This window comes from Podarcis tiliguerta (assembly GCF_965153285.1).
Source record: "Podarcis tiliguerta genome assembly, chromosome: 6".
Taxonomy (NCBI): domain Eukaryota; kingdom Metazoa; phylum Chordata; class Lepidosauria; order Squamata; family Lacertidae; genus Podarcis; species Podarcis tiliguerta.
Window position 1 is genome coordinate 5,550,555 of NC_139539.1, and position 14,148 is coordinate 5,564,702.

General features: G+C 44.5%; 1 protein-coding gene across 9 annotated transcripts in view; it reads left to right on the forward strand.

Annotated features, from left to right (window-relative positions):
- RTEL1 (regulator of telomere elongation helicase 1) overlaps positions 1–11,863 on the forward strand; it is a 75,327-nt gene extending 63,464 nt beyond the window's left edge. For 7 of the 9 annotated variants that reach the window (XM_083447261.1, XM_083447264.1, XM_083447266.1 and 4 more), the window contains exons 32-36: positions 801–1,046; positions 2,022–2,219; positions 4,672–4,815; positions 5,760–5,863; positions 10,624–11,863. In XM_083447261.1, the coding sequence (XP_083303387.1) occupies positions 801–1,046; positions 2,022–2,219; positions 4,672–4,815; positions 5,760–5,863; positions 10,624–10,704 (773 nt within the window). In that variant the 3' untranslated portion in view covers positions 10,705–11,863. Of the gene's footprint in view, positions 1–800; positions 1,047–2,021; positions 2,517–3,373; positions 3,438–4,671; positions 4,816–5,759; positions 5,864–10,623 lie in introns of all 9 variants that reach the window. The other 2 variants (XR_014512823.1, XM_083447265.1) reach the window with 2 other exon arrangements.
- The last annotated feature ends 2,285 nt before the right edge of the window (positions 11,864–14,148 follow it).

A 14,148-nucleotide genomic window follows, 5' to 3' on the forward strand; every position in this document is an offset into this window, starting at 1 on the left:
GTATGCTTCCTGTAAAGAAATGCATAAAGTATGTTAATGGCAGGAGCAATAAAACTTGATTTTACTTCCTGTATGTCAATGAAAATAAAGAAAGTGGTCCCTTCAGTCAAACCTTCACACGTTCATTGGGCTGATATTAAGATCACGAGATTGCACACAAACTCTCTCCCCCCCCCCAATCGAACAACCCTATGTTTTTAATTTTATAATTGTAATGATTTTTTTTAATTTAGTTGTATTTTAATGGCTTCTAACGCAATCATGAGATGTTTGGGGTTTGTTGTGAAATGCAGCAAATAAAACAGCGATGGAGAACTTGTGGTCCTCCGGATATTTTAGTTCAGCAACTCCCAGCATCTCTGACCACTGGCCATGTTGGCAGGATGGATGAGAATTTGATTCCCACAACTTCTGGAGAACCGGAGGCTCACTAACCCCAATATCAGAGTTAAGATTAAATAAATCTGTGAGTCACTTTTGACTCATTGAGTTAGTTTTGACTCACACATGATTTGCGTACCCTGTACATGTTAAATTTCTTTTTTGTTACCATTTTTCAGCATTGCACATCCATCACTAAGGAGGAAACTTTTCCTATGGCTTACATCAGTGTGTATTAAGAGATGTTGGGCAGTATGCAAATAAATTGCTGTGCTAGCAAAGCAGGATCCCATCTCCTCCAAAAAGGGGGAAAACCCCAAAAACCCTAACAAGGAACATTCTTAACTTTGCTTCATTCATTTCATATGGCTACATTTAGGATCCTGTCCTTATGTGACTTGCCTTGTGCTTTTTAACAGGAGGAGACAGTGCCTGTGTGACTGCTGAGCCCTCCAAAAAAATGCCCAGCTCCCTAAAGGAGAGCCGTAACCAAATAATCCGATCAGCCTACCTGAGTGACCTCAAGGTGGCTCTGGACCAAAGCAGCTTAAGCAGTTTCTTTTCAGCACTGTCAGCATACAAGAAGACTGATGACTACGATGCCATGGTGTCTGTGGTTGCAGCCCTCACCACAGAGAAGCCAGAACATTTCCATCTGCTACAAAGCAAGTATCTGCCTGATTGTTTTTCAGAGTGTCTTGCTGCCCGCATAACTCTGCTCTTTCCACCCACATGTTACTAAGCCCGTTCCTCAGTGTGGTGGGGCAGGGAGTTCAGTTGCCATCACTGACAAGCTGCGTGACAGCCGTGGCCGAACTTCTTTATGGCACATCAGCATCAGATACGGATGGGGGAGAAATTTGCATTTTGATCCGAATTTATTTCGTTTGAAAAGGTTTGCGGATTGAAACACATCTAGGCTTTGAAATTCACCTTTCCAACCAGAAGCATGCTGGAAAATACATATGTTAAGGGCAATAGTTCATATACAGCGAAGGCGCCTACTTTGATATTAGCAGGCAGGGACTTCCAAAGTGTGGGTGCCGCCACACTAAATAATCAAGTTCTTACAAATCCAGGTATTGATTTGGATAGACAACAGTTCCGCTAATAAGTTCATCAACCTCCAAGGAGGTTAAAGATTAAGTGCCGTGCAGAAGAGGCACTCTGTCTTTTCATCTCACTAGATTACTTTAGAAGCACCTTTACACTCAGACAAGTTGACTCAACAGGCCAGCTCTGGATCTTGTACAGTCATTCTTGGCACTAGACATATTTAACCAGAAAACTGCAAGGCTTCAGACACTGTAGGTCTAAGACAATCATGCAATATTCCATACTGGTTCCCAAGAGGATTTCCCCAGCATGTGTTTTTCAGAGGGCAGACAAGAACGCATTTTTTGCTGCTCTTTGTGTGAATATGACATTCAAAGAGTCTTTCTGACTAGTAAAATGATTCCGCCGCAGTAGCTGGAAACCAGAACAGGCTGGATTTAGGGACAAGCCACAGGGGTTTTTTTGTTGTTGTTGGTCTTGATCGTTTTGAAGTAAAGTGTTTTCCCCGTTCCCCTGGAATTCCCTGGCTTATAACGAGCTGGCTCCAACTGTGTGTGCATGTCATTGTTTGTTTATGTTCACAGGGTTCTCCATGTTTGTGCGCCCCCATCACAAAAAACAGTTCAGGCAGATGTGTAAAGAGCTGACTGGAATGAGTTGCCCTGAGGAGAATGAGGAGGCTCTGCTACCAGCACAGGAGGAGGGCTCCCTTGGCTTGAGGGACTCAAACTGCACGGTGGAAGAGAGTAAAACTCAGGATAAAGCTGCCAGCCCGATTCCAGGTTTGAGTTGCTTATTTCAGTACAGTTTTCCCTCCTCCCCAAATAAGTCTGCTCCAGGTTTTCTTCTTTCCATCCACCGATAAGGGAAATAAAAAGAAGTTGCAGCCTTCTCCTGTTCACTGAATCAGAGGAAGATTAACACAAGATTAAGGATAAGATACAACAGCCTCTCTTTTTTTGCAGTGAAATTTGCTGCTTAATAGGAAAAATGCGGCACCCCCAACCCTGGCACAACAAGCAAAAATGAGGCAGAAATGTGGCCTCTTTGTTTGCTCACCAGATAAAATTAAGTTACAGGTAGGTAGCCGTGTTGGTCTGCCGTAGTCTAAACAAACAAACAAAATCCTTCCAGTAGCACCTTAGAGACCAACTAAGTTTGTTATTGGTATGAGCTTTCGGGTTCATGCACACTTCTTCAGATACACTGTGCATCTGAAGAAGTGTGCATGCACCTGAAAGCTCATACCAATAACAAACTTACCGTATTTTTCGCCCCATAGGGTGCACCGGCCCATAGGTTGCACCTAGATTTTTTTTGGGGGGGGGGGAATAAAGAAAAATTATTTCCCCCCCAGGCGCGGGGCTGGGGCGGGGGAAGCCCGAGCTTCCCCTGACCCCAGCCCCCAAAACAGGCTGCTATCCGCAAGCCTAGGGAGCCCGGTGGGAAGTCGCACCGGGCTCCCAAGGGTTGCGGAGAGCTGCCCGAAGCCTGGGGCGAGCTGAACAGCCTGCCCCAGGCTTCGGGATGCAGGCAGCTCTCTGCAACCCTTGGGAGACCGGCGCGACTTCATGCTGGCCTCCCAAGGGTTGTGGAGAGCTGCCCGAAGCCTGGGGAGCGCTCCGCTGCGCTCCCCAGGTTTTGGGCTGCAGGCTGCTGTCTGCAAGCCTTGGGAGCCCGGTGGGAACTCCCGCGGGCTCCCAAGGCTTGTGGATAGCTTCCTGAAGCCTGGATCCCTCTCACTCTCCAGCCTTCAGCGAAAGCCTGCATTCGCCCCATAGGACGCACACACATTTCCCCTTCATTTTTGGAGGGGGGAAAGTGCGTCCTATAGGGCGAAAAATACGGTAGTTGGTCTCTAAGGTGCTATAGGAAGGATTTTTTTATAGATAAAATTAAACTATTGTTCATCAATACCTCTTTTGTCCTCACTCAGACAACTAAGGAAGAATGAATTAAAGATTAGCTGTAGCCACAAATCTCACCCAGATTTTTAGATTGTGAGTATATTGTTATAAAATGGGCAGAGCAGGCTGACGAAGGCTGAAAGTGTCTGAAGCTGGCAGTTCACACTACATCTGATGTGTTACATATCTTTGTTGACTAATGGTGCAGTGCATTACTGCCATAATTGTTTAACTTATTTTCAATGACACATCTAGGCTGAAGTGTTCTTATCCATTGTCCCCGTCCCCCCCCCCCCAATACCGGTAGTTTCCTGATTACTCATCCCGAGAATACAGATGCTTTGGTGTTGCCCCACCTACCAGAAGGAGGCAGAGCAGTTTGTAAGTTTGACTCCTCCGTAAAGATGTTTTCATCTTCCCAGACCAGTCCTATCGCTCTCTTCTTTCACACTACAATATGATAACAGCTACAACAGCTACCTAAAGGCAATTCACAGCCCCAGATCAGTCCTGTCTCATGGTACGAAACAGGTTCTGTGGTGGAACCTTTTCCTTTTCTTGGAAGCGTATGGTGGGCATTCTGTCCAACACTGCTTCTTCAGGTAGTATCAGTGTAAATTATATCATTTTGCTTATACAGTGGTACCTTGGTTTAAGAACAGCTTAGTTTATGAACAGCTTGGATTAAGAACTCTGCAAACCCGAAAGTAGGTGTTTTGGTTTGTGAACTTTGCCTTGGAATAAGAACATGTTCCGCTTCCTGTTGAGCGTGTTCCATTTGTAAATTGAGCCCCCCGCTGCTATGGGAAAGCACGCCTTGGCTTAAGAACGCTTTGGTTTAAGAACGGACTTTTAGAACGGATTAAGTTTGCAAACCATGGTACCACTGTAGTTGCTAATAACACTGGTTTTAGTTTGTTCTTTGAACTGGGTTTAGTTGTGTTGGCTTTTGTCTTCAAGGAGAAACATGTCCCTGCTCTTCGTATTAGCATTTGTGTCCTCCTATGTGTCTCCCAGCAGTGGTTATCCCATTGGACAGCCGAGATAGTTTCCATCCCAAATCCAAAACTGAAGCCCAATTAAACTGGACCTATATAAATTTTTCATCTGAGTTAAACTAGAGTCGATTGGCCATCCCTCTCTTGAGTGTCCAGGAAAGGAACGTTGGCCATCAGCCCTGTAGTTATTTAAATTGTGGAGCAAGTCCCAGATGTCCTAATCCTGGAGGATGGGTGGTATAAATAAGCAATAAATAAATGGAAGAAAAAACTGCTCATACATAGTTGTGTGTGCTTTTTGAGATGTAACTGTATGATCTCCTCTGCAGGTTCCTCCAAGAGTGAGATGCTAGAGAAGATGCTAAGTAATGCCACCCCTATAAGAAACTTGGAATCACAGAACTCCAAGGGAAGTCCAAGCAGTGTCCGCACAGCCATGGATTCTGACAGCGTGCCCATCTCACCATTAAGGGGTATGTAAATATTGGTTCAAGGGATGCGGGTGGCGCTGTGGGTTAAACCACAGAGCCTAGGACTTGCCAATCAGAAAGTCAGCGGTTCAAATCCTCGTGACGGGGTGAGCTCCCGTTGCTCGGTCCCTGCTCCTGCCAACCTAGCAGTTCGAAAGCATGTCAAAGTGCACATAGATAAGTAGGTACTGCTCCGGCGGGAAGGTAAACGGCGTTTCCGTGCGCTGCTCTGGTTCACCAGAAGCGGCTTAGTCATGCCGGCCACATGACCTGGAAGCTGTACGCCAGCTCCCTTGGCCAGTAAAGCGAGATGAGTGCCACAACCCCAGAGTCAGCCACGACTGGACCTAATGGTCAGGGGTCCCTTTACCTTTACCTTACCTTCAAAAGAAAGGATACCTCAACTGCATCAGAAGTACATTATGAATGCAGTAGCTCAATGACAGGGCATATTCTTTACATGCACCAGATCCCAGTTTCAGTGTGCTGCACCATCAGCTAAAGGACCTCAAATTTTAAGGGTGGGAAATATTTGGTTACCTAAAGCCTTGGAGAATGTATGAGTCAAGAGCAGACGGTAACAAATTGGATGGGTTATAATGGCCTCATTAAGTAAATAGGAGCTTTACATATTCAGTTGTCTAAAGGTGTTCCAACCTTGCCACTACCTGCTGTTGCCAAAATTTGAGAAGAAGGCAATTCCATTAGTTAGTTCCTATCTGTGTTCATTCTGGCTTCTTCCCAGAAGAGGCTAGAGGTCAGAGTGTGTTTTCCTTCATCTCTGCAGTCCTCGGGGAGCTATAATATCCAACAGCAATAAATCTGACAGCTTCTGTTGTACGTATTTTATCTGTGCAAAAAAGGCCATTACTGTGTAGGGGGGGCAGTACTTCAGCTGCCAAAAGGAGTCCGCCTCTTAACAGTCACACTCTTTTTCAATTTTCCAGAAGGGTTCCAGTGTGGAAAATGCAAATCTGAGCATAGTGTGCCTGTTAAATGCCAGCTGTGCGACTTCACTTGTTGCAAACTGTGCTGGGAGAGTCTCCTAAAGGTTGGTTTTGCTTGTCGAAGTTTTGCTTTCTCCTTTCCTCAAAACAACATTGTCTGATTGGTTTCCCTATTCACTGGTAGAGCAGCTACTTCATAATATTGTAATGGAGCCATTTTCCCAGTCATAGCTGGCAGGGTTAGTGCCAGATTGGCAGTGTGTCTGCACCACCAGCATCACAGCTTTGTCCCTCCTCGTAAGCCGTAGTAACTGTGATAGGAGGTCAGGTAAGCAGCTGCATCTTGCCCTGCTCACCACTACTAGCCATTACTTACTTTCCCTGCCTCCAAAGATGTGTGACTTGCACATTTTAAAATCTGTTTTCAACTGTGGAGTTGTTACAGTTTTCCTCTGCCAGAAAAAAATGGGTTGTTCTTGTGGTCCATTGCAGCCACAGGCCTCCTCTCTCTCATGAGGCAGTGGCACAAACAAGCATGCACAGAGCTTTCAGAAGGTACCAATAACACCTGGTCATTCAGCTTTATTCAGGGAGTGTGCATTGCAGAGAAGGACAATATGTGATTTTCCATGTTCGTTATTTGAAGCACATGAGTCAGTCATCTGGTTATGCATTGAAATTACCATTGCAAGCTTTAATCTCTTGATCAGTTTAAATTGTATGAAATTGCAGTTGAAAAATGTTCCCCATTTCATGGTAAGTATATGCAAATGCAATTCTTCTCTGGGCTATCACTGTTCCGGTTAAGCTGATTAATGAGAGAAGATAGGATGACTGAGGGAGCAGCAAGTACAGGGAGTTACTGTTAGAATTCCTGCTCCATGGTTGCAGTCATGGCATTGTTGTCTATCACATGACGGTGTATATTTTGACTCCACAAAGAGGGAAGTGACGGAGACAGGATGTCTGTGTTACTGTGTTCCGTGAAGTGGGACTATTGTCCTTTGTTCTTTCTCTTTGCTGCCTGATGCTAGAGAGAGAGGGAACCATATTGCAGTGCTCCATGTGTGTTTATATGTAAATAAAGTAGATTAGCCAACATGCTGAGTTGTTGAGGTCTGTCACGCAAGTTGCGAAGACTCTGCGGATCTCTAAGTGTGCCGGTGTCTGTTGGCATTGGTTGCTGTGATGTTCGGGCAGAAGAAAGCTTTTGAAGCTCCCAAACAAACGACCAGGAGAGGGAGAACATGCCAGTCTGGTATGTGTCTCTACCAGGGTCCTACTCGAGTGTAGGCTGAGCTCCTGACAGTTACCCCCCCCCCCCATTTAATCATGGAATTGCAATAGTTCCAGAGAAAGGAAACCACTAGTTGGCAGTGATCCTTTATGCTTATTTGAAACAGAGCTTGTTGAGTAGGGGCTCCTGCCAACTCCTACCCCGCTTCCCATTACATCTCGCCCCAAACCCTCATCCCCTTACACAGCTTTTACATCCAATCCCTATCCCCTTCTACCTGCCACCTCCACCCCATTGCCAATCCCCATCCCTGCACAGCTCTTTCCAAACTCCCTGAAAGTTCACCCCAAACTCCTCCATGTGACACAGCTCACCCAAAACTTTTCTGCCCCTCAGAGTGTGAAGCCAACCCCCTTTCTTACAGGAGTAATGCGCCAGGCACGATTGCAGTGTACTCTGGGTCTTGAACCAAGCAGCCCTGGCAGCCAAAACTTAGCTCTTCTTGTCTCACTAAGGCATGTAGGTCATCAGGAGGTATCAAGCGAGCTCTCTGCCCCTTTGGGGCACCAACAGGGCAGTAAGAGAAAGCATCTAATCATCACAGAGAAATGAGGCCTATTTAGGTTACCAAATACAGTGAGCAGCATGTGGAATTATGCCTTCGGAAAGCTCTCCCTGACAAGTGACCTATGAGTTGGGTCCTTGAAGCACTCATCGCCTTCCATGAAGTGCCAACAAAATAACATGCATGGCCAATTTGCAAAAATCAGCAAACTGATTTTCCCCCTGATGGGAAAGAACCTGACTCAGACATTATCAGGGGTGTGGGAGGCAATGCCAATGAAAACTGAGGTCAGCAACTGTTAACCAGAACCGCGGTGAGTTCACTTCTTTTAACACCTTTGGAACAGTTTTGCTTCCTCCTTTCCTAGACTGGGATTGCATAAACGAAGCAGGAACTTAGAACTGAGCTCTAAAACCCAGAGTTGGGCAATGCCTTTTATTAGAACTAACCAAAATGTCACAAACGGGTGGCAGCCTTTTGAGTTCGACCAAAAACAAAGTGAAGGGGAAACGTGTGTCAACTTCATATTTTTATTAGAATAATAAATACTTAAATAACCTGTCAGATGAATAAATGCTTCAGTAATAAAGCCATAAGACACCCAAAGTCTGGTGTGTAACCCCTATCTGTCCCAAACCTTAAATAAAATATGCAGGTTCATGAGATAAAAGGAAGAGCAGAAGATACTTAGAAATCAAACTGTTAACTAAAGTTAGATTATCCCCCTCAGTTGGCCAAGCATTCTGCAAGCTTTACATTGCTTCTCTATTGTGGCTTATTGTTCTGTGAAGTTCATTAAAAGAGTTTTTTCACCCTGTGCTAACCTTCAGTTGGAAAAGCCATTCTGCAATTCTTGGCTTTAAGGAAGCAGGTTCTTAGATTTGGCTTTTAAGTACATGACTGACCCTTGTGTGCTTTGCTTTTATTTACTAAACTAGCTGCTGCTGCCCCTACCTGTTCTGCTCACCAACCCCGCTCCCCCCCCCCCCTTTACCCCTGACCTGTTCTCTATCGCCAAACCCCTTTAAAGAAGGGGGGTGCTTTAGAGAGTCATTTGCAAAACAGCTCTCTGAAGTGCCTCCCTCACCTGTTAAACCTCTTTTGGGACGCATGTAACAGGGATGGTGGGGAGGTGCTTCAGAGCAAACTGCTCTTTGAAGCATCTCTCCCCCTTCCCATTAAACCTTCCTTCCCCCGTCATACATCCTTACCAGATCTTGGAAGCAAAATGAGTGATATAATTTGGGTTAATCATGTGTGAGTCAGATGCCACAGATTGAGCACCAAAAGCTTACTTCTTGTTGTTTAAAATACTAACAGATTCAAAAGAAAGAGGGGGGTTTGCCCTGCCGGACTTGAGGTTGTACTATGAGGCTGCAGCCTTCTGCTGGCTGAAAGATTGGTTTTTGTTGGAAAACACTGATGTCCTAGATCTGGAAGGATTTAATAATGCTTTTGGTTGGCACGCATACCTATGGTACGACAAGGTTAAAGTACATAAATTGTTTAAAAGCCACATTGTCAGAAAAGCAATTTTTGCAGTCTGGATGAAATATAAAGACCTACTAGAGAGTAAAACTCCGAGGTGGTTATCACCAGTGGAGGCCAAGGCCCGAAAAAGACCCAATATGGAGGCCTACTGGCCGAAATATTGGGAACTAATTGAAAAAATTGGAGACAATTGGAAGCTGCAGAGCCAGGAGAAATTAAAAAACAAGGTGCGAGATTGGTTACATTATGCTCAAATTCAAGAGGTTTTCAAAATGGATAAAAAAGTTGGATTCCAGGTGGAAAAGTCGAAACTAGAGACAGAATTGTTAGAACCAAAGACAAAGCTGTTATCTAGAATGTATAACTTGCTGCTTATGTGGAATACACAGGATGAGATAGTTAAATCTGCTATGATTAAATGGGCACAGGATGTTGGACACAACATTATGTTTGAAGACTGGGAAAGGTTATGGAACACCGGAATGAAATTCACGGCAAGTACTGCCTTGAAGGAAAACATCATGAAAATGATATACCGGTGGTACATGACCCCAGTCAAGTTAGCTAAGATACATCACCTGTCTGACAACAAATGTTGGAAGTGCAAAGAAGCAGAGGGGACATTCTTTCACCTCTGGTGGACTTGCCCAAGGGTTAAGGCCTTTTGGGAAATGATTTATAATGAGTTGAAAAAGGTATTTAGGTATACCTTTCCCAAGAAACCAGAGGCCTTCCTGTTGGGCATGGTGGACCAGAGAGTGTTAAAGAAGGACAGAATTTTGTTTATGTATGCTAGTACAGCAGCAAGAATACTCATCGCTAAGAACTGGAAGACACAAGATCTACCCACGCTGGAGGAATGGCAGACGCAGTTGATGGATTACATGGAGATAGCTGAATTGACCGGCAGAATCCGAGATGTGGATGTAGAAACAATTGAGGCGGACTGGAAAAAATTTAAAGATTATTTGCAAAAGTATTATAAGCTGTATGAATCTTAAGATTATGCATGATTTGGAAATGATATGCTTTAGCAACTATGATTAAGTGAACAGTAAATTAAGTGAGAAAAGAGAAAAGGAGATAATATGAATTGAACATGTTACGTTTATTTTTAAAGGTATAAAAATGGTGACATAATATATTGAATTTGGATACATAACATGTGAAAGTTACAATAAGGTATGATATAAGGTAACAAATTGCTGACATTGTTAATACAAAGAATGCAGAATCGGAAGGGGTGGGGAAGTCCAAGTTAGGACTCTCTTTTTGGTTTGATTTATATTGTTTTGCTATACAAAAAAAAAAAAAAAAAAAAAAAAATGGTTTCTTGTAAATTTGTAGGTATGTTTGCAATGCACAAAATTTGGAAAGAAACGCAATAAAAAATATTATAAAAAAAAAAAAAAAAAAACAAAAGCTTACTTCTTGTTGTTCTTGGCCATTGTATGAGTTCTTGGCAGAATGGCAGGCGTCAAACATCTTTATTGTTCTTAGTGGAGTTGCTCATGTTGGGCAGTGTTCATTTCCCCCCCTGTTTTCTGCTTCACCCCCTCCTCACCCCTCAGGTTGACAAGAAGTGCCCGGAATGCAAAGCTGATACCAAGAAGAGACATTTATCTATGAATTATTGGCCAGATCCCCAGTGAGAGAGGTATACATTGAGGCAAAAATAGCCCAGGACCATGGAAAGGAAGCAATGTGTACATTTGTTTTAAGCAAGCTGCTCTTTGTTCTCTGGACTGATGTTGCCACCTCATGCCGCCACCCTCTTGCTGAAGTTCCTCCATCGGAAGAGATTTTCAGCGCACAGCAGAAGCTTGGAGAAGCAGCATTGTCTTCACAATGACAAATGGCAGCAGAAGGTGAAAGGACAGAGTGATCTTTAGGATTACAGTTCCCCTGATACTCTCAAACATTCTAACACTTTTGCAGCTGTTGGGCTCTTAGAATGACGTTTTTACACAAAAGCATAAAATCATTTTTCTTATAAGAGTCTCTTCAGTGAGGCAAGATAATTATGGCTTGTCTCTGAGGACAGTTTGTGGCTTCCATGCCTGCTTTGTAAAAGCAATCACTTTGTAGGTGCTAAAAAAACTCTTTGAGGTGTTGGCAGGGCCTTGTGATCTGTTTGCCAGCTGCCTACCAAAAGAGTTCAGAGAAACTGACCAAATGAAAACCTCAAATTGAGGTGGATTATCTGCTCATTAGAAGGCTGTGTGTATTGATAGTCAGCTGTCAATTTTGATAGTTGATAGTCAGTGTAATTTTGGTCAGTCCTGAGCTGGTGCTCCGGCTAATTAAATAGAAAGCCTCTGAATTTTGCTGCTTGTGCCTCGTGTCGGAAACTTCTGCTGATAAGAAGGGATTCTGCTCTACTCTGCTTTCTGATGTTTCAGAAGGATTTCTGCAACAACCAATTGGTTCTGTTGCAAAAAATAGAAAATAAATGGAACAAATTTTAAGTGCTTTTATATTTTTATAAACTGCAAGTATTTTTGTGAATTGAGAAATTGCATCAGTTTTCAAAATTGGGAAAGAGTACGTGTTAAACTATGTCAATAAATAAAAAACGCATTCGCCGTGTGGCTTCAATATCAGCAGCATTCCAAACATTGTGGACAGCATCCAGTGACGGCCACCCACTTGCGCAATGGATATCTGCTTGTACAATCAGACGCCTGGTTTCTCTTTCCCCCAGTCCAGCCCTCCACATAACAAAATTAACAGTTTTTTGCTTATGGTGTGTCACTTGGCAATAAAGCGTTTGGGTTAGTAATCATGGCTTCAGAGGTAAAGCTAAACAAATGTGGTTGCATTCATTTACTGAAAATAATGCAGGGTTTTGTGGGAGATCACTGCATACGGAGGAGAAAAAATTGTGTATGGAGCAACTGATGAAAGGAAACACGGAATATTTTAAGACTACTGAACACTAGGGAAACAGTTATTTGAGGAGGGTGAGCACAGCCTTCCAAGGTCGTAGGCATCTCTTACACTAAAATTTAGGACTCCTGGGCATCTGTTTGGTGGGCAGGGGATCAGTACTGGGAGTTAAGGCTACAGTGAATGATAGTGGATGGGGAGCCAGCCTGTACACCGCCTCTGATTCAAAGAAGTCTCTCTGCAAATAACTGTCCTTAACCACGCGAAAGGCTAGAGCAACTTTCCCCTTGCTTTCTGGCTACAGACCATCTCCACCTCTCCTGGCCGAGAGCAGTAGGGTCAATTCTGCATGGTGCTTCATTGCAAGCGGTTTTCCTGTAGCGAAGTTGCTTAGAGAGGAGGAGCACCTCACAGGACCAATGCCTCCACTCAACAGACATTGCACCATCAGGCTCCTCCCTTCTGGGAACATGCAGCTAATGGTCAGGCAAGTCTTGGCCTTTTCATTGAGCTTTCCCACCTCTTGCCTGCTTTGTGCCCCACTCCTTGACAGTCTCAGATTGCGCTGGGCCACCCATTCCAACTCAGAGCAGTCCATAGAGGTCTCAACCTAACTCAGCCGACAACAGAATCTCTCTACAGGCCCAATTTGGCTCAGGCCCTAGCCAAACCCACTGCACAGTTCAAATAACTAACTTACAGAACACAAATACACACACCTAATTTTGACTCTCTTGGAAATAAGTAGGCTATTCAGTTGCTTTCAAGGAAATGGGTGAATTCTAAGAATTTTCAGGGTGTGGTCTTAACCTTCGCAAAGTAATAGAGGCCTTTTCTTTGATGCCATTTTGCAACAAAGAAAAATAAATTGCTTCCAAGCAGCAGGTGGGCTGCCCTCAGCTGCCTGGCCAGATTCCTGGTGCAGAACGCCTAGCGGGAACTATGCTGCACCAGGACATTGCCCTGTTCCCTGGTGAATTCTTGGGTGGTTTTAAATGGGAACTGGAGTAAATTGTGGAGGATAGGTCTAGCGGTGGCTGTATTGCCCATGACAGCTAAATGGAACATCCACATTCAGAGACAATGTACTTCCATAGAATAGAATCATAGAGTTGGAAGAGACCACAAGGGCCATCGAGTCCAACCCCCTGCCAAGCAGGAAACACCATCAGAGCACTCCTGACATATGGTTGTCAAGCCTCTGCTTAAAGACCTCCAAAGAAGGAGACTCCACCACACTCCTTGGCAGCAAATTCCACTGTCGAACAGCTCTTACTGTCAGGAAGTTCTTCCTAATGTTTAGGTGGAATCTTCTTTCTTGTAGTTTGGATCCATTGCTCCGTGTCTGCTTCTCTGGAGCAGCAGAAAATAACCTTTCTCCCTCCTCTATGTGACATCCTTTTATATATTTGAACATGGCTATCATATCACCCCTTAACCTCCTCTTCTCCAGGCTAAACATGCCCAGCTCCCTTAGCCGTTCCTCATAAGGCATTGTTTCCAGGCCTTTGACCATTTTGGTTGCCCTCCTCTGGACACGTTCCAGTTTGTCCAGTCCAGTGGGTGGCATTGGCTGTCAGCTTCTTCCTCCATAGACTCAGCATTACACGTGTGCAACTCAGCAGCAGGGAGGATGGGAACGAAACCGGAATTTCTTGCCTCTGGCTCCATCTACTGTTGGTCTTCCTACACACTCCATGCCTCCCAGGCTCCACTGTGTATCTCTGAATACAAGCCGCCAGGGGCAAGCACCCGGTCCTGAGAGATCTTCATTGGCTCCCAGTACGTTTCCGAGCACAATTCAGTGTTGGTGCTGACCTTTAAAGCCCTAAATGGCCTCGGTTCTGTATACCTGAAGGAGCGTTTCCACCCCCGTCATTCAACCTGAGGTCCAGCTCTGAGGGCTTTCTGGCGGTTCCCTCGCTGCAAGAAGCCAAGTTACAGGGAACCAGGCAGAGGGCCTTCTCGGTAGTGGCACCCGCCCTGTGGAACACCCACCCACCAGATGTCAAAGAGAACAACTACCAGACTTTTAGAAGACATCTGAAGGCAGCCCTGTTTAGGGAAACTTTTAATGTTTGATAGACTATTGTATTTTAATATTCTGTTGGAAGCCAGCCAGATGGGCGGGGTATAAATAAATTATTATCATTATTATCATTATCATTATTATTATTACTGGAGAAGACAACTCTCTTCATGCCCTG